The sequence below is a fragment of the Oncorhynchus kisutch genome, linkage group LG12, assembly GCF_002021735.2.
Source record: "Oncorhynchus kisutch isolate 150728-3 linkage group LG12, Okis_V2, whole genome shotgun sequence".
Lineage (NCBI taxonomy): Eukaryota > Metazoa > Chordata > Actinopteri > Salmoniformes > Salmonidae > Oncorhynchus > Oncorhynchus kisutch.
In genome coordinates, this window is record NC_034185.2 from 56478240 (window position 1) to 56504415 (window position 26176).

A 26176-nucleotide genomic window follows, 5' to 3' on the forward strand; every position below is an offset into this window, starting at 1 on the left:
TTACCTGGAAGGGTGTGTGGATGTGGCTGACCAGCGTGTCCAGGATGTGGACATTACCTGGAAGGGTGTGTTGATGCGGCTGACCAGAGTGTCCAGGATGTGGACATTACCTGGAAGGGTGTGTTGATGCGGCTGACCAGAGTGTCCAGGATGTGGACGTTACCTGGAAGGGTGTGTTGATGAGGCTGACCAGAGTGTCCAGGATGTGGACGTTACCTGGAAGGGTGTGTTGATGCGGCTGACCAGAGTGTCCAGGATGTGGACGTTACCTGGAAGGGTGTGTTGATGGGGCTGACCAGCGTGTCCAGGATGTGGACGTTACCTGGAAGGGTGTGTTGATGCGGCTGACCAGCGTGTCCAGGATGTGGACGTTCTCGTGGCGGTGGAGGAGGATGAAGGAGAGAAAGGTCTGCAGCAGGATCGGCTCTGACACCGACCGCACGAACAGGTCCAGATAGGCCGTGGTAGTCATCACCTCCTCCAGGGTCAGCTAGAGAGAAACACACAACCATCAGTAGGCTGGATACAAATACACTGCATCCTTCCATCCAATCTTCCTGGAAGTAGTGACTGGTCTGACATTGATCTGGAATGGTGGATGTAATACTGTGCGATCCATGCTGTGTTTATACTGACCTTGTGGAGGGCTGGTGCCAACACAGGCACCAGAAAGCCATTGTAGATGTAGCTGACCAGCTGGTCCCTGATGCTGGGGTGAGCCACCTGAATGACAGCATTGCAGAACTCCAGTGAGTTGAGGAACTGGACCAGGGTGGGCATCTGTAGCCAGTCCTCTCTGTGGAGGCAGTGCCACTCCTCACCGGGCACCTCCAGCTTGGTGGGCAGAGACGAGTAGAGACCGCTCAGCCCCGTGGCCAGCACCTAGAGGAGGGGGAGAGAGGAGAGAGAGACACATTTAGTGGAACCCCTTCAAGTAGGCTATTGCTTACTTACACCATATAAACTGTACACTGTGGTCTGGTATCACGTGACCATGTTGCTGGGAATAACTAGGATCTAATATTATTGTGTGTTTCCTTTCATCTTTGCATGAGTTTCCTTTTGTGCATGTGAAAGATAACTATCCATGACTTTGCACAAAGGGCTCAAATGCCTTGGCAGGATAGAGCGATGCCTCTAAACCAGGGAACTGAATGGGCCTCTGTTCTGACTTCCTGGTACAGGTATATCCCTGTCTCTCCATTGGCTTATCCAGGCAGTAGGAAGCTAGGCAGGTAATCCTGTGACAAAGAGGTATTGTAGCCTACTCCTGCTGTGCAGTTACGTCAAATACTGTTACATAACTGGTTATCGTCCATGTAGCCTGTACAGTCTCTCCACGGTACAGGTGAGATTGAAACCCATTCTGTTGACACTGTTTAAGCACTGCCAAGCTAGATAGTCAGTCCACAATGGCTTAACAGAAGTGTTTGATAGTGAAGATACTAGTCGCAACAGGACAAGTGTTCTGTGGGGGATACTGTAAAAACATTCAGATGGGCAGACATTCAGATGTGCATTGAGGATTACACTTTAGAGAGTTATAGCTAATGGTTTACAGTATAGATTAAATATGAGCATTGAGCAACAAACATTAATTATGAGTGGGGAAGTGTGTGGCACAAATTACTTTTATGCATTTATGTGTTCACTCTGGCTTCACTCTTAGTGGGTTTTATGGCACAGATATAAATGTTTTCCCCTTCCATGCTTTGAGCTGTACTGTATGTTATAAATCTACCAAGTCCCTTCTCTTCATGGTCTCACATCCAAACGACTAGTGTGTGAATCTATGCATGTGATAGGTCAGCTTCTTTGAGAGCTTAATGGACAAGAAGCTTCATCCCCCTTCCCCCTCCTTCAAAGCTGAAAGCGAGTGGAGAAAGGCAGCATTACTAAAATGACCTCTAGTTGATTTGCCTCTGGGTGATTTTTTAAAACCTTTATTTAACTAGGCAAGTCCGTTAAGAACAAATTCTTATTTACAATGACGGCCTACCGGGGAACAGTGGGTTAACTGCCTTGTTCAGAGGCAGAACGACAGATTTTTACCTTGTCAGCTCGGGGATTCGATCCAGCAACCTTTTGGTTACTGGCCCAACGCTCTAACCACTAGGTTACCCGCTGATTTACCTCTAGGTAAACCTGCAGGATTTACCTGTTGCCCGGCTTCATCAATAACAATGGGCATTGACATATGGCTGTGTGATTTAGGGCAGCAGGGTAGCCTAGTGGTTAGAGCGTTGGACTAGTAACTGGAAGGTTGCAAGTTCAAATCCCCGAGCTGACAAGGTACAAATCTGTTGTTCTGCCCCTGAACAGGCAGTTAACCCACTGTTCCTAGGCCGTCATTGAAATTAAGAATTTGTTCTTAACTGACTTGCCTAGTTAAATAAAAGGTCAAATAAATAAAGAGTTACCATCCAAAAGCAAGTGATTTCCCTGGTGAGCTAATGCATCAAGAATGCATCAAGATGGTGGCATGGTTTGATAATTATTCTAATCAACAACACAGGTCAAAGTTACTACATCAGTCTAGTGCAAATCGATTAATATAATTTATAATCATCGACCTGCTTCAAACTAATATTTTTTTAAATAGTTTACAATTTAAATATACAGTCTGAGATGTGTATAAATTATTTTTACAGCTGGGCTGAGTTTAGCCTTTTAATAACATGGGTGTGTTGCTTGTTACATTATCAAAAGCATATGAATACCTCACGTTTAACATACAACAGCACCACTCTCCCTCGACCTGCTTCATTATGCATACAGTAGGCTAAGCATATTTGGGCTATGAATATCATACGCCTATCGGGGGACAAAGAGAGGTCAGGGATATTAACTTGTTTGGTAGTTGGTACAATGAGTTAATAGGACATTGAGTCAAGGGCAGAACCATCATCCATATGACATGTATACAGAGGAGATAGAGAGAGGAGAGAGAGGGGGAGGACAAAGTCTAAACAAAGAGAACAAGAGAAGAGCAAAGGGACAGTGAGACCTAAGAAACATTAATACAGAGCCATAAAATGAGAGTCACAAATCACAGACAGAATGTGAAAGAGACCAAAAGGAGCAAGACAACAGTATCATAAAGACAGACACCTCTCCTCACCGGACAAAAGTAGGTGTTCTCTGCTATGTGCTGGGCCACGCGCTGGTTCTCTGCAGACAGTGACATGATGAGGAGCAGGGCGTCCCGGGCCTGCTGGCCCACCAGGCCCTCCCGGTGGATGAAGGGGATCAGCAGGGAGAAGATCAGGAAGTTGGCCGCCCCCTGGTCTTCGCTGTAATAATAATCACCATAATAATTGATGAGATTTCTAGAGATTTTGCAGTATCTCAAAGCGCTTTACATTGTAAGGTGAGAAGCTCACCTGGTATGGAAGAAGAGCTCCAGGACAGACTGGTCCTTGGCCAGGACACAGCACAGTTGGTTGAGTAATGACACCAGCTCAGCCTCCACCTCCGGGCCAGCTGTCCCCGAGCACGACGACAGGAGCATCATTAAGGGTCGTAACACAGGTTTGTGGTGCAGTAAGGGCTGCCGCGCCTGGCCCACAATCATCTCGTACATCTTAGAAGGAGATTACTTTATTGTCAGTTACTGTTACTGAGATGTGTATTTTTCCTTAATCCCAATCCCCCCGAGACACCCTCCTCACCCTCTGCCAGATTTCCCTGTCAGACCAGGGATTCAACCCCCCCCAACCCTCCAGTTACCGACCACCATCTCTAACCTCTACACCTACCTTGAGTTGCTCCAGTTTCATATCATCAGTAAACTGTCGTCTCAGGCTCCACAGGAAGAGCCTCTCCATGACGTTCTCCATCACCACAAACTCCAGGATGGGTCCCATGGCTCCCGCCTGGCCGGCGTCCTCCTCCATGAGCAGGAACAGCATGTGTTCCACGTAGTTCTGCACCGCGCTGGCCTCGTCCCCCGGGATGGGCCCGCCGAAACGCATGGGGCCGCCACTGGAGAGGCCAATGACACCAAGGGCAGCCATGTTGCTGCTGGTGTTGCTGCGGAGAGGATCATGCTTCTCCAGGATCTTTACCACCTGAAGGGACAACGGGGGAAGGTACAGGGTTATGTCCATAGAAATGAATATAGTACCTGTATATCTGTGATAATTTCACCTTCATTTTACAAGGAAGAAAATCAAATAAGATGAGATAGTTCTCGCAGTGAACTGAATATTGTCTTTGGTCAACTTGAAGTTTATTCAATAACCTCGATAGACCAAGGTTAAATAAATCAACTAGCAATAGAGACACAAAGCTATTACAGTATGCCATTGCTACTGTCATCGTAACAGTTGAAATCAAATTAGCAAGTTATTTCATTGCATGTACACCAGAGTATAAGACAAACTCTCTCAGACTCTGCCAAAGTGCTTACAATGATGTTCAGGATAAATTAGATTGACTGAAACATGTTGGTTTGTTATGTTGGCAATATTCTCTCGGGAGGACTCATAAGTGACAGTTAATAATCGTCATCGGACAGCCTGCTGCTGCCTTTATTGATCTAGATGAACACAACAGTCTCTATTACAAGAGGAAGAATTGAGAGAGAATACAACTCAAGTCCTACGGGAAATAAATCGGGGAAAGCTGATGCATCGTTTGTGATTTTACGAAGATTACATTTGCCTGAGTCATGTCAATATAATATCTTAAGCCCAGGCAGTTACAATTGTGTATAAATTGGGTTTGTGATATTCCAAACCCACTGTTGCCTGCGGAATTCTGTACTGAAATGTAAATGAACAACCACAAATCAAGTGACATCGCATTTATATTGACAGTGAATCATAAACAAAATGAATGCTGACAGTGACATGCACATAATATAAATATATTGATGGTAAATCGGCTTGATATGAAAGTGTATAAGGCTGTTTTGTCCTCTATATGAATACTTATTTTCCACTATAATTTGCAAATAAATTCATTAAAAATTCTACAATGTGATTTTCTGGATTTTTTTTCTAATTTTGTCAGTCATAGTTGAAGTGTACCTATGATGGAAATTACAGGCCTCTCTCATCTTTTTAAGTGGGAGAACTTGCACAATTGGTGGATGACTAAATATTTGTTTGCCCCACTGTATGTGCCTTAGTGTCCCTCTCTAGTAGGATCCCCCTACATAAGCCTCACTAATGAATACAGGACTGTGTTCAGTAGGCCACAATGCATGTATTCTCATTGGACAGGTTCAGGTAGTACCTCCCTGTTTCACGAAGTTTCAAAACATTCCTTTAATGAACACAACCCAGACATGGGAGGAACCATTCATAGAGCCACAACAATGAGCTCACTGTCCCCACCAGGCCCTGCTACCATGGCGATGGGAAGTCCACTGAGAGCAGAGGGAGAGCCAGACTGGCTGACTGAGACAGAGCCCCCAGGTGACTGATTGATCCAGGCATGATAGCGTGATAACCGCACAGGATGAGTGAAGAGAGGGAAGGAAGAGGGAGGGGAGTAGTGATGGGTGTCATATTAAAGTTGCCACTTCCTTCACTCATGTCTGTCTACAATCCTGTCGGGTATTTCTGGTGTAACAAATAGCTTTGAGGACATAGCTGGGTAGCACAGTAGGACTATAGATGATCAAGTGGCCTTTTCTAACCACTGACTGGACTGACTAGTAATACATGGAGGTGGAGGCATGGAGCTGTCAGGATAATGGATAACATGTACTGGTACATAGAGATAAATCAATATAGTTCCCTTTGTGTACTGGTATCTGTATAGAACCATAGTGAGATGAAACAAACTGTTGCCCAGAACATATTATCCTGTCCTGGGTAACCCACTACACTGAGTGAATAACATCCAGCTCTCTCAGACATCCTAACAAAAGGACAGTGATTTTACAGGGGTCTGGAGAGGGAGAGATAAGGCTGAAGCCATTGACTGTCAATGAAAGTCTACCTATTTTTCTGAAATGTCAACAATGTTCCTCAATACAGGGTCCCGGGGGGTGCCTACTTAGCAGGCTGGGCTTTTCCAGGAATTCTAAGACCCAAACTCAATAGCACTCCTATCACACTATTAATTAGCCAAAATGTAGCAATTAAGACTCAGCTGGAGCCGTATTGTAGTGCCAACCTGCCTGCAGAGGGTCCAAGACCTAGAAATGTCCTACATTTCAGAATATGATTCTGTTGAAACCCTTAACAGTGCACTTCACAGACCTAACATTTATATTATCCCATAGAGCGGCGCACATTTGGCCCAACGTCGTCCTGGTTAGGGTTTGGCCGGGGTAGGCCGTAATTGTAAATAAGAATTTGTTCTTAACTGACTTGCCTAGTTAAATAAAAGGTTAAAAATAAATTTAAAAATGATAAATGCTGAGAATGATACACAAAAATGAAACAGATTGAACATAATTTCAGGCTGTTCTACGTCCAGCAACGTGAGCTCCAACCCCATTTGACAGTAAATTATGTTTGTGTTTCCAGGCCTTACTATATTCTATTCTCTGTAGCTGAGAGGAGTGGAGACTCCTGCAAACTCCCTCCCACTGGGCTGAATAGAGAAGGGAGGAGCCAGTAGACAGTCATTATTTCAGTTACCACAATGAGGTCTGGGGCTCAGAGGGTTCACGTTCAAGGGCGGGATTGTAGGAGTTTAGGTTGTAGGATTTAGGAAATGTTTGTGTTATAGGTTCTGCGGTGGGGTTTGGAGTTATGGTTCCAATTATAAGAGTTTGTGGAAGAGCTTCTGGGTTAAAGTGATTGGGCTACAATGATATGTATTTAGTGTTCTGAGGGTTTGAGTTAGGGTCCGGGTTCTACAAGATTGAGCTATACAAGTTAAATGAGGGTTTTGAGCTGAAGTTATATCTAAGGTTACATACAGAGTAGTGGTTTTGTTTACCTGTGCCCAGTGGTTCTTGAACACGATCATGCAGGTCTCTGGGTCCACCCCTTTCAGGACCAGGGCCTCCCCCTGTCTGCCATCCCTGTTTCCGTTGGCAACCATGGAGGCCATCATCATGGTGACCAGATCTTGTGTGGGTTAAACCATTACGCAGGACGGAGAGGGGTAGAGGGGGAGAGTTCTCACTGGAGACCGGCTGAGACCACTTGCACAGGGGTGTGAGGGAATACTGGGCATCTGCAGAACACAGAAAACATCATGTCATCATCCTGTACATGCAGATGGAGAATCAGTAGTTTGTCATTGTTCAAACCTGTAACAATACATACTATGGCATACTGTAGGAGTAGCTGACAGATTAAGACTACTGTTAGCACAGGACAGATTAAAGACTACTGTAGCCATAGGACAGATTCAGGGTGATTGGTTGGGACATTCACAGCAGCTAGGCATGTGAGAGAAAAGAGAGGGAAAACAGTGACAGGGCAGAGGAAGAGAGCGAGCAAGAGAGGGAGACACTCAGCCGGTGGCACAACCCATGCCCTCTATTCCTCAACTCGACAAGTGCCTGCCAAAAATACTTACCAAGGGAAAAGTGGTGATGGCTTTGTAATAATATAAGCCATTTAGCAGACGCTTTTTTCCAAAGCGACGTACAGTCGTGCTCGCACACATTTGTAAGTATGGGCGGTCCCGGGAATTGAACCCACTATGCTGGAGTTGCAAGCTCCATGCTCTAGCAACTGAACTACAGAGGACCACAGATTTACAGACGTAACGCCTCGCTAGTAGGCTACAATGCACAGTGAATTCCATAAGGTCCCAGTGACACCACTTTCATCACCCATTCACTCATCTTGTGACACCAGAAGAGATTATGATGCATGACAATAGAGTGTGTATTACCAGCTAGTGGGCCCGCAAGAACTAATAAAACACTATTCTTTCCATGAATGGTCTGGAACTGTTTTGGTATGTAAAATATGTCGACTTTGTCTGTAGCCTAAAGTTATGTTGATTCTGTTGGTTCTAGCTCTGTCCAGAAGCGCCTGTGAAAATATGTGTCCCTCACATATCTAGAGAGTGAGGTCAGGTGTTCGTTTCTCACACTGCTCATCAGTCGGGAACCAAAATAATGATTAAAAGTACTAAAAATAACTTGTCTGTCAAGACACTGCAGAACTATTCCAGCCTTAGAGTTTAACTGCTACACACTTAGACCTGTATCCCCACAGATTGAAATAAAACACAAATACAGTCTCTATGCTTACACCAGCACCGATGGACTTAGCAATGGCTCTGTGCATTGCAAACTTAATTATGTGACTGTGACAGTCAGATAACAATAGGTGCAAGCCAGGGTTATTTGTTGCTTCCCTTGTAAAGGAGGTGATTGTACAGGAAAGAGGACCATTGCTGCAAACAAAAGCTTGGCTATCTGCTAACATGGTGTAGTGCAACAGGCCATCTCCCTCCCCGCCCCAGTCCCTGCTCAGGTCAGTTATAAATAGGACTATAACTCAGGACGGAGGATATTTGGCTTCTATTATCTTCCTAGAATCCCATGTTTCCGTTCCTCTGGGGACAGTGAATGGAGACTATGGCGGTTCTGAGAATCAGATGATTTTCATTCTAGGAGTCTAGGAGTCTAGTGCTATGTGATGTCATTGGTCAAGTGCCCACATCGGATGGGCGTAATTCTGAGAACAACTGATGTTCAACAGATTATATCCATGCCAACAGATCACACTTTGAAGACTTGATAACAGACAATTGGGACTGACTAGACAGTAAATAAAAAAACTGGGCTACCGACTCAATCTGACAAAAATGCAAACAAACGCACAATACCTAGTTAGCCGTTGCTAGCATATAATCAACCAGGTCAGTAAACAACATTTTAGGACAATGTCTTCTATTGAAGACATCTGCTTCATACAGTGTACAATAACAACACATGAATTGCAGCCATGCACTGCAGGAGTTCAACTGTAAACCTCCTGCTGGAAGCAGAAGCAGCTGCAGACCACAATGACCAATTAGAGATCAGAAAAACTGCCCCTCAAACGGCCTCTCAACCAATCACGGCCAAATCAAACTTTTTGTGAATGGTTTCGACCCACTTGAAGAGGAGAGACTCAACAACCAAACCACAGAGCTTGACACAACAGAGACACTGAAACACACATGCTAAAGCTAAACACATCTGTTTTTAGTTAACACAGGGAACGTGCCTTATAGGAATGCATGAGGCAGGGTCACCCAGGACAGAAATCGCTGAAATTCCTACCTCTGTTTTACCATGGTTGCTCGTCTTGTATCGACAATACAGAATGTCCCCTCTTTACATCCATACACACCCAGTCCTGTGGAGATAGAGAGAGAGGGAAGTCTAACTTTGACACACCAGAGGAGGTTTGAGAGCAGCACTGCCAGACAGTGTGACTGAGTGGAGTTCCTGGTAATGTGGTACGGAGCAGTGGAATGACTGGAGACTAGAGCTATGTGAGGAAGTGACTGGAAGATGTGAGTAAGAGGCTCAGAACACCACTGACTGTAGAGAGAGAGGGGGAGTAACATATGAGAGAGAGTGTGAGAGAGAGAGCAATCCAACAACCCCCGCCACATCCACACACACTACACAAGCATGGAGACAACAGTGCCAAACTAACATCTTCTGAAAGAACATGATAAATGTCATCATCATTTGTTGAATAATCATGCTACTGTTCACTCCAATTAGAGTTGTGATATAATTGGCGTCTCTGGTCAACCATGAGCCCCCTCTCCTCCCCTACATGCTCATGAGGCACCATGGGAAACCTGTCACAACATATTACAGCGCGCAGAAAGACTTTACTTCTACGATGTAACCACTGACCACACTCTTCGAGGGAGGCCAGATCACAGAAGTCCACACACGTCAAACAAAACATAAGCTAAAGCATTCTAGGCATTCTCAACCCCACCGACAACCATACAAAATGCACTGCTTACCAGTCATGTCCAAGTTGACTTACTCTGTAGCGACAACTATGAAATGTTTCCCTGAAGATCATATCAGCATGATAGTGTGTGTGTGTGTGTCAGCCCCCCACCCAGCCATAAAACACCCATTCCGCTGCCCAGACTGTGGCTGTAGTGCCTCCAGGGACCTGCTCCACCCATGGAGGGTAAGGTGGGGTCCAGGTCTAGCTGGATCAAAGCAAACAGAGAGGAGAGGGGAGGGGAGGGGAGGGGAGAGGTGTGCTCTAAAGGAATCCACACCTCCATTCACCTTCACACCCTCTACTAGAGGTCGACCGATTAATCGGAATGGCCGATTAATTAGGGCCGATTTCAAGTTTTCATAACAATCGGAAATCTGTATTTTTGGACGCCGATTTGGACGGAAGCTATACTGTTACACTGGCAATACTAAAGTGCCTATAAGAACATCCAATAGTCAAAGGTTAATGAAAAACATATGGTATAGAGAGAAATAGTCCTATAAATACTATATTAACTACAACCTAAAACCTCTTACCTTGGAATATTGAAGTCTCATGTTAAAAGGAACCACCAACTTTCATACTTTCATGTTCTGAGCAAGGAACTTAAACATGAGCTTTTTTACATGGCACATATTGCACTTTTACTTTCTTCTCCTACTTTGTTTTTGCATTATTTAAACCAAATTGAACATATGTCATTTTTTATTTGAGGCTAAATTGAATTTTATTGATGTATTATATTAAGTTAAAATAAGTGTTCATTCAGTATTGTCGTAATTGTCATTATTCCAAATAAAAATTTAACTTTTTTTTATTAAATACTTTTTTTTTTTTTTTTTTTAAATCGGCCGATTAATCGGTATCGGCTTTTTTGGTCCTTCAATAATCGGTATCGGCTTTGAAAAATCATAATCGGTCGACTTCTACCCTCTACACTACCATATAGAGAAGCCTTAAAACACTAAACCTCTCAGGGCAGATTTGTAACAAGTTCTTAGTTTCACACTAAAAAGCCCCACTATAGTGCTGCACTGCTACCAACAAGACCCATAACTGGACACAAACAACTCACCAAATACCACATTCCCAAAGCTCAGCTTCTTCCTATAACAAGCACTCTTCTCATTGTGTCTGTTTTAAAGACACAACATACTGGAGACAGTGGGAGATATTATTACAGTCCTCTGCTTAGTGTCCCAGCCAGATGCATGACCCCCAATTATAGGGTAGAGAGAGACAGTAGTAGTAGTCTGTTGGGTTCCTCCAGTTGGCTGCGTCTCTGCTCGGTCTTAATGCCACAGTAATACGTCCTCTCCTTCCACAGACAGACACATTACCTCACCAGAGTCTGTGTCCTCAACCTCATGGGGTCAAAACAGGCCTGGTGGTAGATTAGCGTTGTACTTTTATAGTGGTTAACTTACCTAACCTGGACTCAGACAGCAATGCACTGGCAACTACTGTGTCCTAGAATTATTAAGATTATGTTTGCATCTTGGCCATCTTGGTTTCTTCTTAATATGGTTGTGCCTTTTAAACTTCACTACTGGGCTAATATGTCCCTGTATAGCTCAGTACTGTCTGTAGTTTAACACTCCTGCATATTATATCCAGACTGTATCACAACCGGCTGTCGTTCAGAGTCCCATAGGGTGGCGCACAATTGACCCAGCGCTGTCCGGGTTTGGCCGGTGTAGGCCATCATTGCAAATTGTTCTTAACTGCCTAGTTACATAACGGTTCCATTTAAAAAATGTATATCCTCCCAGTCCCAGTACATTAAGAGGTAACTCTACAGTGTGCCGCGCTCGAAAATAGAGTCAGTCAGTGATGAGCAATGTTGACCTCTTTAACCCATCCTAAATTTGTTTTTCATTCCTGTTATAGGAAGCTACTTTTTTTGTATTAAATTATGCTGGGATTGACACTGAATCATTCTAAAAACCAATTATAATTCCAGGAAATTAGGGGTAAAAAATGTATGACTACAGACTCCACACTGCACACCAGTTGCCGAAAACACCAACAACTAGTAACTAATCTGAGACACTGGAGACAGAAATGTAGCTACTAACTGCATAGTGCACTGCATTTGGAAGACATATTGGAGGATACGACTGTATTGCCTGGAGAGGAGATGCTCCACTTGCTCAAAATAGAGCCCAGCAACATACTGTCAAGCCTGAAATAGGGCACCACTTCTATAAAGAGGAACACCAGGGAGATGGTCAACCACTTCTATAAAGAGCAGCACCAGGGAGATGGGCAACCACTTCTATAAAGAGCAGCACCAGGGAGATGGGCACCACTTCTATAAAGAGCAGCACCAAGGAGATGGGCAATCACTTCTATAAAGAGCAGCACCAGGGAGATGGGCAATCACTTCTATAAAGAGCAGCACCAGGGAGATGGGCAACCACTTCTATAAAGAGCAGCACCAGGGAGATGGGCAACCACTTCTATAGAGAGCAGCACCAGGGAGATGGGGCACCACTTCTATAGAGAGGAGCACCAGGGAGATGGGGCACCACTTCTCTAGAGAGCAGCACCAGGGAGATGGGGCACCACTTCTATAGAGAGCAGCACCAGGGAGATGGTGCTTTGCTTTCACACAATGAATGTAGTCATCTTTATTATTTTCGATGCCTGTGTAATCAACTCAATTTATAATGTTTCTGGGAGAGCATGTGACCCAGAAAAGTGTGTGTGTCTGTGTGTGTGTGCCTCTTTGCCAGGGGGGGCTAAAACCCAATCTCTCCTGTACACAACCCTGCATGCCTCTCCACTCAGTTTCACAGTCATTATCCAATTATACCAATCAGGTAATTATGTTAATGTGTTGCTTACACGTCTCCATAGCCCCAAACGCCAGAGACTGGATAAATAGAAAAGCTCTGAAGAAGTCTTGAAGTCAGCATCTCCCTTTGAAAACAGGAGTGTTGACTAAGGACCCCTGTTGCGAACCTCAGCCAGACACACACACACACACACACACACACACACACACACACTTTGGAGGCACTTGAACAGAGTTGAAAAGGGAAGAGGCATGCTGCTTTAAGCAGGGAGTGCTGTAAACATTCAGGCGTTTTTTTCTGTTTTGGAGCGAGTCGGTGACTAATCTGGATCAATAATGAATCAATAGTCTCATTGATCATGAGGACGTATGTAGTAACACACTACTTGTGGCTCATTTATTCCAAAAGGAGGAAGGAGGTGATATGAAACAGACCTCCTGCTGTTATCGGGCACAGTGAAGAACCCCTGTTGGGATCAGAGACCTGAGTCACTGATGAAAGATTACAATGTAGCCTAGATGGTGATGAAACTGAATGATGACAACTCCAAGGGATGATGATGATCTCATTCTGTCATTATCTTTCTCCATCCCCACTCTCACAAGTACAAAGGAAGGAGAAACGTCCACACTGCTCTTGCTCATTACCCACTCCTACTGGCACACAGAGGACATGAATCCACTACAGGAGCTTCCACCATTTCAAAACACATCCGTTACCAAGCAGCACTATCGAATCTAGTTCCATCCCCCTCTCGCCCACAGACCTAGTGTCATCCTCTAACCATGGTTTCTGCCATTCATGAGCAGATGTTATTTCTGAAGGGTTTGGGTCAGAGTACAGGGTGAGATGATTTCCCCTTGAGGTGGAGGTTAACTCCTCATAGGGCTTTGTGTGAGTGAGGGAATAGGGAACAGCAACACCAGGAGAACATCAAATCTGCTTTGAAGCCTAGTAGAGATAAGGAACATGGATAATTGAGAGGAAGAAATAGGCCAACTGTAGCAGTGTTATAAAACCATAACTAGACAAACTAGACTGATGATAAATTAAATATAGCAGCATACCACCATGTTGATTTTGCTAAGGAAGCGCAGGGGGAAAGGGAAAGAGAGATGGAGAGAAAGAGAGATACAGAGAGGGAAAGATACAGAGAGAATGACAGGATGAGATAGAGAGAGAAAGAATTAGATAGCGAGAGATACAAAGAATGAGAGATACAGAGAGAGAGAGAGAGAGAGAGAGAGAGAGAGAGAGAGAGAGAGAGAGAGAGAAAGAGGGACAGAGAAATAAAGTGAGGGACAGAGTAAGAGAGCTTGAAGAGATCAACAACACATTCCCCATGCTACTGTTAAATTAATTCTAAGAACCTGTTAGATTAGAGGACAGTGACCTGCTGACAGTGTTCTCTGTCAACATTGTGTTAGTTTCGCCTTGGGTTTAGAAACATCACTGCATTGACATTTGCTTATGTCCTCCTGACATAACAATGCTATAACATAGGCCTATGCTATACATGCTATAACAGTCACTGAATGTGTATAAGTGTCTCCTGAGTAATGAAAGTAGCCAAGTACAAAAGACACTGTAGTACCACAGTAGCATAGATCCCTATTCAACCAGTGCATGCCACGTCTACACCACACAGCGTCCCCAAAATGGCCGTGGCTGGCATCTCTACCAGGTTCCAGACCCCGTGCTCCTAAAATAATATTCTCCAGATTACAGCAAAAGTATTGGGCTCATTAGTCTGTGTACAGGGAATTAGGAGAGGTAGCTTCTAAACAGTAGGGCTTCTACAGAGAGAAGAATAACTGAATGATACATTATAGCTCCACCTGAAACTAGAATGGTTTGAACTGAAGTTCAACACTGAATTCTACCAGATGAAAAGACCATTTTCTTCGAACTGTGTCATGCATCTTTGTAAAGTTGGTTACTGGTTGACTATACACAGAGCAACAAGTCCTAGTCTGAGTTAGGTAGAGAGACCTAGCTAACTCCCAAGGTAAATACATTGAGATAAAGCTATAGAAAGTGAAGTGAGGTCTATCTTGTTACGTCATCTTTTGAACGTGTTATTCAATGGATGGGCTGGGAGGGAGGGAGAGAGAGAGGCTTCACAGGTAACAAAATAGGAAGAGCTTTCACAGGAGATAACACAGGCAGAGCCACAGATGACAGGATAGAATGTTTGCCTAAGGACAGAGGTTTTGTAAGCATGATGATATTACTAGATATTATCTAGCGTGTCCTGCGTTGCATATAATCTGACTGAGCATACAAGCATACAAGTATCTAAGTATCTGACTGATTGGTGGTAGGCAGAAGCAGGCACGTAAACATTCATTCAAATAGCACTTTAGTGCGTTTTGCCAGCAGCTCTTCGTTGTGCATCAAGCATTGCGCTGTTTATGACCTCAAGCCTATCAACTCCCGAGATGAGGCTGGTGTAACCGGAATGAAATGGCTAGCTAGTTAGCGCGCGCTAATAGCGTTTCAAACGTCACTTGCTCTGAGCCTTCGAGTAGTTGTTCCCCTTGCTCTGCATGGGTAACGCTGCTTCGATGGTGGCTGTTGTCGTTGTGTTGCTGGTTCGAGCCAAGGGAGGAGCGAGGAGAGGGACAGAAGCTATACTGTTACACTGGCAATACTAAAGTGTCTATCAGAACATCCAATAGTCAAAGGTTAATGAAAAACATATGGTATAGAGAGAAATAGTCCTATAAATACTATATTAACTACAACCTAAAACTTCTTACCTGGGAATATTGAAGTCTCATGTTAAAAGGAATCACCAACTTTCATATGTTCTCATGTTCTGAGCAAGGAACTGAAACGTTAGCTTTCTTACATAGCACATATTGCACTTTTACGTTCTTCTCCAACACTTTGTTTTTGCATTATTTAAACCAAATTGAACATGTTTCATTATTTACTTGAGGCTAAATTGACTTTATTGATGTATTACATTAAGTTAAAATAAGTGTTAATTCAGTATTGTTGTAATTGTCATTATTACAAATTTTTAAAAAAAGTCAGATTAATCGGTATCGGCTTTTTTGGTCCTCCAATAATCGATATCGGTTTCGGCGTTGAAAAGTCATAATCGGTTGACCTCTAATGTGTGTATTCTGACAGAGTGGCTCCAGTTTCTAAAGATGTGAGATGTAAAAGACGTCTCCCTCTCAGCAGGTGTTTCACACACTAGGGCGAGGTCATGATAGATAGCTGAAAAGCCAGCTAGCAACACCTACAGTAGCACTCACAAGGCTGTCCTAACTTGTAGTACACTGGCTTTTAAAAATATTTTTTACACTTGCTGAACATGTTGCTGTGTGTGATTCTTACCTCTGAGGCCAGACATTTAACTCTAATGAATTCTAGGTACACGTATTGTTACACCCACCAAGCAATGAGAACTATTTTTCCCAATATGAATTAGTAGTCTGAACGAGTGTCTGCTTCTTAAATTAGCTAAATGTATGCATGGTATTTTTCAATTCTGTTGACTGAACCAGCAACCAACACATTAGTCCACCACACTCCCACAGCCTGTGCATCTGGACTTTGTGACAGATGTGAGATCATTAAGTTCTATCAGGAAGAGCGACTGTCCTCTTCAGACAGAGCCCATAATTATGTCCTGATCAGTGGCAGGCCCTGGTCTAGGACTAATGGACCAATGGCAGGGCCTGGTCCAGGACAAATGGCAGGGCCTGGTCTAGGACCAATGGCAGGGCCTGGTCCAGGACCAATGGCAGGGCCTGGTTTAGGACTAATGGACCAATGGCAGGGCCTGGTCCAGGACTAATGGCAGGGCTTGGTCCAGGACTAATGGCAGGGCCTGGTCCAGGACTAATGGCAGGGCCTGGTCTAGGACTATTGGCAGGGCCTGGTCCAGGACCAATGGCAGGGCCTAGTCCAGGTCTAATGGCAGGGCCTGGTCTAGGACTAATGGCAGGGCCTGGTCTAGGACTAATGGCAGGGCCTGGTCTAGGACTAATGGACCAACAATAGGGTCTGGCCAGGATGAATGGGCTCTGATACTGGCCCTCCTCTCTCTTCTCCCACCGTTAATAGCCCAATGGGTGAAAAACAGAGGACATTTACAGTGGCTTGGTGGCCATGGCAACCCTGGTGATAGATGGGCCCCATTAAAGTGACAGTACCTTGTTGAAATATTTACAGGTGGGCCACAACTGGCCACATAGGGAGAGCCTGGCTATATATAGTCTATCTGTCCCCTTCTCCAATGAACAACACATACATTTACAATAGGAGGACACCATCCAGGCATCTGTTCTCCTGTAGCCGAGGGGACGTTGACCACTGTCCGTACTACAGTTAGTCTCTATGAAACAGTTAGGCCTACTGCATTCAGACTATAACATCACAAATATACATTTCTCTGAAACTCATCTGTGTTGGCTACATTAAAAAGGAGTACCAATCAACACATCATTCTGAGGCAACTTACAATACATCAACAGTCAGTCACATTTCTGAAATGAAACATCAACATGAAGGGACTCAACAGCTGTGCCCATTAACAACCTAATACAACAGGGTAAAAGCCATAAAGGGCCTTATCAGATAGGACTGTGATTCTGTGTTAAACACCAGCTGAAGGTTATAGGCTGAGGTGTAGGTTGGCTGAGGTAGGTGCTCAACACGTTGAACACGTGCTGCGTTCAGTCAGTGTTCCCACCTCTGAGCTCAGTGGAGGAGGTTGATTAACATGTTCAAACACATCAGCTCACCTCCTCATTACCTGCTAGAGAGGGAGGAGGCCCGGGGGGGAAGGGAGAGACTGGTAACAAGGGAAAGGTCAACAAGCTGAGTGGATTAGAGCCAAACACCTCAGAGGATCAACACATATTATAAAATGCATACCCAGGCTGACACACTCAGCGTTCTCTTGCCCACAGCATTAGGTACAGCACATAATGGCACAGCAACATGCTGCCTGTATTTAGAGTGGCTAAAACAATCCCTTGAGCCACTGCGTAATAATGACTTCCATGAGACTCTGAGACAGGGATACAGAGAGCTGCACAGCCTGCTACAGTGAGATAAGGCTAGTTTGAATGGTTCAATAATACTGAGACAGGTGAGTAGTAGACAACACAGGAGACAATGGTACAAAATACAGCCTTCAAGTGCAGGTTAGCTTGTCAGTGATCCAGGGAGTGTGTGAAGTGATTCTTGCAGTATGTGTGTGTGTGTGTTACTATACTTGTGCGGTCCCCACAAGAATAGTAAATTAACAGAAATTTGACCAACTGGGGAAATGTTGTTAGTCCCCACAAGGTCAAATGCTATTTCTAGGAGGTTTAGGGTCAAGGTAGAATTAGTGTTAGAATTAGGTTCAGGAGTTAGGGTTAAGGTTCGTTATTTGGGTTAAGGTTAGAGGTTAGGGAAAATAGGATTCGAATGTTTCTAAATTGTGTGTCCCCACAAGGTTAGTTAAACAATACTGTGTGTGTACAGTACCACAGCAGAACTTCCACATACGTCATCCCCAAGTAGCTGTAAACAACAAAGGCCAGGAGTCAGGAGGGGAGTAGGTAGATCTCTGATGGCAACATGGATAAACCCCTGACCTATTCTCAATGGGTTTAGTGTGGGAACATCAATCCAGATCTCTGCTGCTGCTTCCTCTCTACCTTGTTTGCATGCTGCCTCGCCAACAGGAGATAAAAGGGGTGAGTGTTTGCATGCTGCCTCGCCAACAGGAGATAAAAGGGGTGAGTGTTTGCATGATGCCTCGCCAACAGGACATAAAAGGGGTGAGTGTTTGCATGCTGCCTCGCCAACAGGAGATAAAAGGGGTGAGTGTTTGCATGCTGCCGCGTCAACAGGAAATAAAAGGGGTGAGTGTTTGCATGCTTCCGCGCCAACAGGAGATAAAAGGGGTGTGTGTTTGCATGCTGCCTCGCCAACAGGACATAAAAGGGGTGAGTGTTTGTATGAAGGAGAGACGGCGGGGGATAGAGGGACGGCGAGGTGGAGGGAGAAATGGAGGAAGAAGTTTAAAGTTTTATTTATCTTATGTAAAGGATACACATTGTATACACTACTCTGTCCAATGAAACGCTTACTTTCAGGTTCCTTCTCGACAACGCAACAAGAAATAATAAAAGATAAGAATACAACCATAAAGTAAATGGCTCAGTAGAATGGATGGCAAATGTTTAAATTGTGCAGTATTAGCAATAGTAAATAAGAGTCTGATAGCAGCAGAGATGCAGCGATGAATAGCTTAGCATAGCTGTGATGTTGGTAGAGCCCTTCTCAGAAGGGATGAATAGCATGGCTGTGATGTTGGTAGAGCCCTTCTCAGAAGGGATGAATAGCATGGCTGTGATGTTGGTAGAGCCCTTCTCAGAAGGGATGAATAGCATAGCATAGCTGTGATGTTGGTAGAGCCCTTCTCAGAAGGGATGAATAGCATAGCATAGCTGTGATGTTGGTAGAGCCCTTCTCAGAAGGGATGAACAGCGCTAGGCCTCGCCACGCTCTCATCATGTCATTAACCAGATCAGAGGAGATAATAGGCTCCATTGGTTTGGACTCAACAGGCACACACTACTGCTGTTGCGCCTGTTTTTTTTTTACTTCCGTAGTGTTAAGATATGAATCTTCCCTCTCCAGTCAGTCTCACCATGCTGTTCTATAGATGGAGAGCAGTGGAGGCTAATGAGGGGAGAACAGCTCATAATAATGGCTGGAATGGAGTAAATGGAATGGTATCAAAAACATGGTTTTCATGGGCTTGATACCATTGCAATCACTCCATTCCAGACATCATTAAGAGCCGTTCTCCCCTCAGCAACATCCACTGGCGGTGAGTATGCTTTAGGTCATTGGAGGTCATTTTAGGTTGTTGGAGGTCCTGCAATTTGTGATGTATCCTGAGACAAAAACAAGCTACGGTGTCTCAGCTTAGTCAAAGACAAGCAAATTCAAGAAAAAAGTAAACAGGTAGACTGTCTCAGTTAACGTGACTGTAGTTACGTGAGAAGGGAGAGAAAAAAAAATTCTACCTTTAAAAGGAACATGCCATGTCAAATACGAGACAAAGACACTAAGAAGCTTGACAGCTTCTTCAATCTTCTCAATAAGTGGTAATCAACAGTAGACAACAAGAGGTACTTAACCGAAAGATCGCTGGTTCGAATCCCTGAGTCGTCAAGGTGGAAAAATCTGCCGTTCTGCCCTTAAGTAAAGCAGTTAACCCCCAACAACAACTGCTCCCCGGGCGCCGATGACGTGGGTGTAGATTAAGGCTGCCCCCCGGGGCACCCCTCTGATCCAGAGGGGTTGGGTTAAATGCGGAAGACACATTTTGGTTGAATGCATTCAGTTGTGAAACTTACTAGGTATCCCCTTTCCCTTTACTTAGTGGAGACTTTCAGTTCAATCAACAGTAAATACGAGGTACTTAGTGTAGACATTCAGACTAAAAAGTTACATAACAGTTGTGTTAAGGTTCAGAGGTATGGGCGACAGTCAGTCATCCCCAGCGGATTAGGTTAAGACTATGTTAACAACTCCAGCAAGTGGCCCTCTCTACACGGCCCCCTTGTTCTCACTGACCCCTCACTGGGGTCGCCAGAGGGGGCTGGGAGGGTAGACATGGAGGTAAGGGGGGGTGTAATCCCAAACACTCAATGCTGAGCCTGAGCCGGGCTGAGGCCATGGCCAGTGTGAGAAACTGGGAGAAAGGGAGACCGGTTGGTCGGTAAGTCGTCACGGCCACCGCTGTTGGCATGGTGGCTGTCCCAGACACCTGTTTCTTCCCTGTTCCAGTCACACAGTGGCCTGGGTTTATGCTACCTCATGCTGCCCTGCATGGTTGGTCACTTTGTTCCCTGGCCTAGTCAGAGAGAGAGATGTTTTTCAAAACAAACTTAACCGAGCATGCCCTCTGTGCTTGTTGAAAAAGCAGCACATTCTGCAACGTTAACAGCCTGTCAAGATAATCGGAAGGACCTCAAGCTCAAGGACCACTAGTTAGCGGCACTCTCAGCTGCTTGTGCCTTCTGATTGACAACCATCCATGACGTAGAGGGAACACCAACTGTTCACTGACACACACATAGCTTATGAAGTGTTGCACCATATGTTAGAAATAGCCAATGGAAGTTGATGAGTACATGATTATATTCATATCTCAGTGCCCTGGGTAAACTGTGTTACATGACACTCTGTCCTCTGTCCTATCCAACTCCCATTGACTTAAGTCTCTTCTCTTCAACCATATAATCCATAGGGTATAACTTTGTTCTGTATGTGTGCATGTATATGTGTACTGTGATCTCATGCCATTCCCAGATTAACTAACCTGCGATGATAAATCACTAATCTCACCACTACCAGGGCTCTACAGTGAGAGCATTTTACTCGCATATGCGCCTAAATGTTTTGCTGTGCGACCTGGAATTGTTATTTAGGAGCACGAGTGAGCAGTGAAAAATGTAAGATTCTGGTTTTAATATCGCAAATAATTTTAATTGTGCTCCTAAATTTCTTTGTGTGTGCCTACATTTTTCAATTTAGGCACACGCGTGTGCCTTGTAAAACAAGTTAACCGTAGAATCCAGACTACACTCTGCTCTTACATGAATAGCTTGGGTTAGCCCTACAGGTCTCACTGTAGACTGAAGTGGTCAAACCAGACATTCCACTAGGTGAAACTAAACCAGCCGGCCTGTGTAATGCTCCATTGACATGCATGTCAGAGATTTAAAAGGGACAACCCTTCACATTGCCTCCTCACTTGACCTGATCACACACGTGGTTACTTAGCAGAAAAACTCCTTACTTTTCCAGTGCATTCACGTGTTACAAAGCCAATATCTTGCTATATAAAGTCTCCGTCCCCTGCTATGTTGACATAGTGCTATGAATTATTTGTTTACGTTAGGTATAGGCCCTATATATCACAGCCCTTTCTCAATGCAAGGTGCCTCAGTTGGAGCGATGAGGCTTGTGGGATATGACCTCATTAGTCTGTGTGGTTAAAGATCACAAGGCAGAGCATCTTAAAGCTGTTTACTACTAGGTCAGTATGAGGGTAAACTAGAATTCTGGAAAGGCCATATGAAGGCGAGGTGTGTGTCAAGTGCTGGGGAGGCTGGTGTGAGGAGCTATAGGACGATGGGCTCATTGTAATGGCTGGAATGGAATAATTGGAACAGAGTCAAACATGGTTTCCATTTGTTTGATAGCGTTCCCTTTATTCCATTCCAGCCATTACAATGAGCCTGTCCTCCTATAGCTCCTCCCACCAGCCTCCACTGGTCAAGAGGGGCTTGCTACATTCTCTCTTTAGGTTGTGTGTGGGTAGGAAGAGACTGTCATTGTCATTGGCCTGGAAATCCACACTGAAAATGCACGCAGATGTAAACACAAGTACACAAACAGACACTACTGTACATACAATAAAATCCCAATTACAACAAGTCCACAATTCAGATTAGCATAGTTATTCAGCACATACTGTACTTTCATGACATCAACCCTCATATTTACACTAATCAGGACAACTGAGCCTGGTATCAACTCTTCCTACTACACTGCTCAAAAAAATAAAGGGAACACTTAAACAACACAATGTAACTCCAAGTCAATCACACTTCTGTGAAATCAAACTGTCCACTTAGGAAGCAACACTGATTGACAATACATTTCACATGCTGTTGTGCAAATGGAATAGACAACAGGTGGAAATTATAGGCAATTAGCAAGACACCTCCAATAAAGGAGTGGTTCTGCAGGTGGTGACCACAGACCACTTCTCAGTTCCTATGCTTCCTGGCTGATGTTTTGGTCACTTTAGAATGCTGGCGGTGCTTTCACTCTAGTGGTAGCATGAGACGGAGTCTACAACCCACACAAGTGGCTCAGGTAGTGCAGCTCATCCAGGATGGCACATCAATGCCAGCTGTGGCAAGAAGGTTTGCTGTGTCTGTCAGCGTAGTGTCCAGAGCATGGAGGCGCTACCAGGAGACAGGCCAGTACATCAGGAGACGTGGAGGAGGCCGTAGGAGGGCAATAACCCAGCAGCAGGACCGCTACCTCCGCCTTTATGCAAGGAGGAGCACTGCCAGTGCCCTGCAAAATTACCTCCAGCAGGCCACAAATGTGCATGTGTCTGCTCAAACGGTCAGAAACAGACTCCATGAGGGTGGTATGAGGGCCCGACGTCCACAGGTGGGGGTTGTGCTTACAGCCCAACACCGTGCAGGACGTTTGGTATTTGCCAGAGAACACCAAGATTGGCAAATTTGCCACTGGCGCCCTGTGCTCTTCACAGATGAAAGCAGGTTCACACTGAGCACATGTGACAGACGTGACAGAGTCTGGAGACGCCGTGGAGAACGTTCTGCTGCCTGCAACATCCTCCAGCATGACTGGTTTGGCGGTGGGTTAGTCATGCTGTGGGGTGGCATTTCTTTGGGGGGGCCGCACAGCCCTCCATGTGCTCGCCAGAGGTAGCCTGACTGCCATTAGGTACCGAGATGAGATCCTCAGACCCCCTGTGAGACCATATGCTGGTGCGGTTGGCCCTGGGTTCCTCCTAATGCAAGACAATGCTAGACCTCATGTGGCTGGAGTGTGTCAGCAGTTCCTGCAAGAGGAAGGCATTGATGCTATGGACTGGACCTGAATCCAATTGAGCCAATTCCCCAGACCTGAATCCAATTGAGCACATCTGGGACATCACGTCTCGCTCCATCCACCAACGCCACGTTGCACCACAGACTGTCCATGAGTTGGCGGATGCTTTAGTCCAGGTCTGGGAGGAGATCCCTCAGGAGACCATCCGCCACCTCATCAGGAGCATGCCCAGGCATTGTAGGGAGGTCATACAGGCATGTGGAGGCCACACACACTACTGAGCCTCATTTTGACTTGTTTAATGGACATTACATCAAAGTTGGATCAGCCTGTAGTGTGGTTTTCCACTTTAATTTTGAGTGTGACTCCAAATCCAGGCCTTCATGGGTTGATAAATTTGATTTCCATTTATAATTTTTGTGTGATTTTGTTGTCAGCCCATTCAACTATGTAAAGAAAAAAGTATTTAATAAGAATATTTCATTCATTCAGATCTAGGATGTGTTATTTTAGTGTTCCCTTTATTTTTTGAGCAGTGTATTATACAGAAACAACACCTGAGCAGGAAATCAGATCAATTTAGTCAGCGTGCTAGAATTCAACACAGTCTGTAACATCCAATGAGAGTTCCCAGGAGTAAATGAAAGGACTTCAAAAAGCTTTGCCCTCTGTGTGCATTCTCTAGAGCCAAATGCCAACCCCCACAGTGAGTGTGCTGACAGTCTGAAATCACCAAAGCATAATTCAACATTTCTCAAAAAAGTTCACTTCAAATACACTGCATATAGCAAACAGTTTTGACTGAGTTTGATTATACAGAGTTGGGTTTTTGCGTCAAGTCAAATTGTGTTCAAATCTATTTGTATCAACACTGATTTTCCTATTACAACTTTGATGTAAAACAATCCCTGTATAGTCAACACCATTGAGGTATAGAGAACGGTCCACACCCAACCAGACTGTAAATAAAATATGGCCAACCATGAAACATTGATGGGTGTCTGTTTGAATGTGATCCCATGAGGTAGTAACCCAATACCCTGACCTCTTCATCACAGAAAGATGATAAGAGTACCAAACTCCTTTCAAAAATACCCTTCATACTACAATGTTTTGTTTCCCAAGTTTGCTGAAGTTGGAAGTGTGTGTGTGTGTGTGTGTGTGTGTCACATATCTGTTAACCTCTGCAGAACAAATAGCAGAAAGGCTACAAATAATTATGAATTATGTTACAGTAGATGTCAAATGTACTTTATGTTCGTGGCTCTGATTAAACACATTCGTCTGGGCCCCACAGCATCAACATGTGGATAACTTCAGCAATAAACTTTTGCAAAATGTCACTTGAGGCACAATAAAGGTGAATGAAAGGTGACAGATTGTGTCCAGGCAAGAATCAAGCTGTATAGGCAGATACTTTTAAACTTATTCTGAGAAATGTTCCCAGGACAGATGACAAGTCACTCTGATATACATGTTTATAAAAAGACAACCCCAGGATAACAACCGACATGTAAACGTGTCACATTATGCCTTGACAGTCAGACAGTCCCTGTCACTTGACTTTACAAGCAGCAAAATACGTTAACAAAGTTATTTACTTTCTAAAATCCGTAATTTAGATACAATACATTAGTTGTAGTCTACTTATGTGTAAGAAGACCAACTGAAATATCGTACCGTAGGCTGAGTCTCAGAAGTGCAAGTAGCCGACTTCGTGTAAGAACACCACACAGCTTCAAGATACGGAGCAAAATCAACCTTTTAGCCTACTTTCCTTTGAGCGTCTTTCCAACACCAAAGTGCATAACCCTCTTGAAAACCACTAATTCTCCAGCAGAACGTTGTTTAATTTCCCTGTCGCCTTCTATGTCGCCTTCTATTAGAAAAGTAAAGAGATAAGCTACTTAGCTAACAAGGTCGCCAACCAGTCAGTCTGCTTACTGTACGTAGTGTATACATATGTGAGCGTCGCGAGCACACTGAGCTTTAGGCTCCTCCCTCTTTGTGCCCACAGCAGTTTGTGATGGTGATCGGCATTCCGACTCTTTTCAGTGAGCCGGCACCCAAACCGCTCTTTAAAAAAAAAAGGTTTTGTATTTTTTCAAGTCAAACAGTTTGCGATAGTTTGACTATGATTGGTGTTAAAACAATTCGAATTAAATTATTAAATGAAATCATACTCTACCTTAACCACAATGTATTTAAAAATGCATTGGTTTGTTATGAAAAAGAATGCTATTAAACATTTTAATTGAATGTATATAAACAAAGTGCATATACATGTAACAATTCAAAACGAATACAGTCTGAACAACATAATAATAGAATATTGCACCATATCAAAGAAAAATAAATAATGTGCAAAACTGCAGCATCCCACTTAAAACATTAAACTGGTCCCTCTTTTCTCTCTCTTCTTTATTGCCCTGTTATAACCAGCAGCACACAGCAATGCTGACCATATTTTGCTTTTATGAGAGATTTGCATTCAGAAATGCAAGCTGCCTCACTTGAGGGGCTGATGTGGTTTCTTCTATCAGTAATTATTTGTCCCGTTTTCAAGAAGACCCTCTCAGAGGGAACGGATGTGGCCACTATGCAGAGTCTCCCTGTCATGACTTTAGAAAGCCTTGTTCTTCCACCAGCTCAGAGGATCTGCAGATCTCCAAATAGGATCGGACCTCCATTATGGCATCTACTGAGGGATTCCTTTGTGCTGCATCCCCAGTTGCTCTCTCATCAAACAGCGTCTAAACAGCAGACGTTTGTGGCACTGCTGCTGGTGCATCTGCTCCATCTGATCCCTCTTCTTCCTATTGCCATGGTGCCTGAGCCAGCTGACTGCTG

The 26176-nt window shown here is 44.3% G+C and overlaps 1 protein-coding gene across 2 annotated transcripts in view; it reads right to left on the reverse strand.

Moving 5' to 3' along the window:
* The window catches only part of LOC109878634 (protein FAM160A1-like), a 40267-nt gene extending 14994 nt beyond the window's left edge, over window positions 1-25273 (reverse strand). Inside the window, exons 1-8 of one of the 2 annotated variants that reach the window (XM_031837863.1) lie at window positions 25007-25261; window positions 9197-9272; window positions 6904-7143; window positions 3759-4070; window positions 3384-3583; window positions 3122-3293; window positions 637-882; window positions 323-490 (exon numbers count right to left, since the gene is read on the reverse strand). In XM_031837863.1, the coding sequence (XP_031693723.1) occupies window positions 323-490; window positions 637-882; window positions 3122-3293; window positions 3384-3583; window positions 3759-4070; window positions 6904-7023 (1218 nt within the window). In that variant the 5' untranslated portion in view covers window positions 7024-7143; window positions 9197-9272; window positions 25007-25261. Of the gene's footprint in view, window positions 1-322; window positions 491-636; window positions 883-3121; window positions 3294-3383; window positions 3584-3758; window positions 4071-6903; window positions 7144-9196; window positions 9273-25006 lie in introns of both variants that reach the window. The other variant, XM_031837864.1, reaches the window with a different exon arrangement.
* Between the last annotated feature and the right edge of the window lie 903 nt (window positions 25274-26176).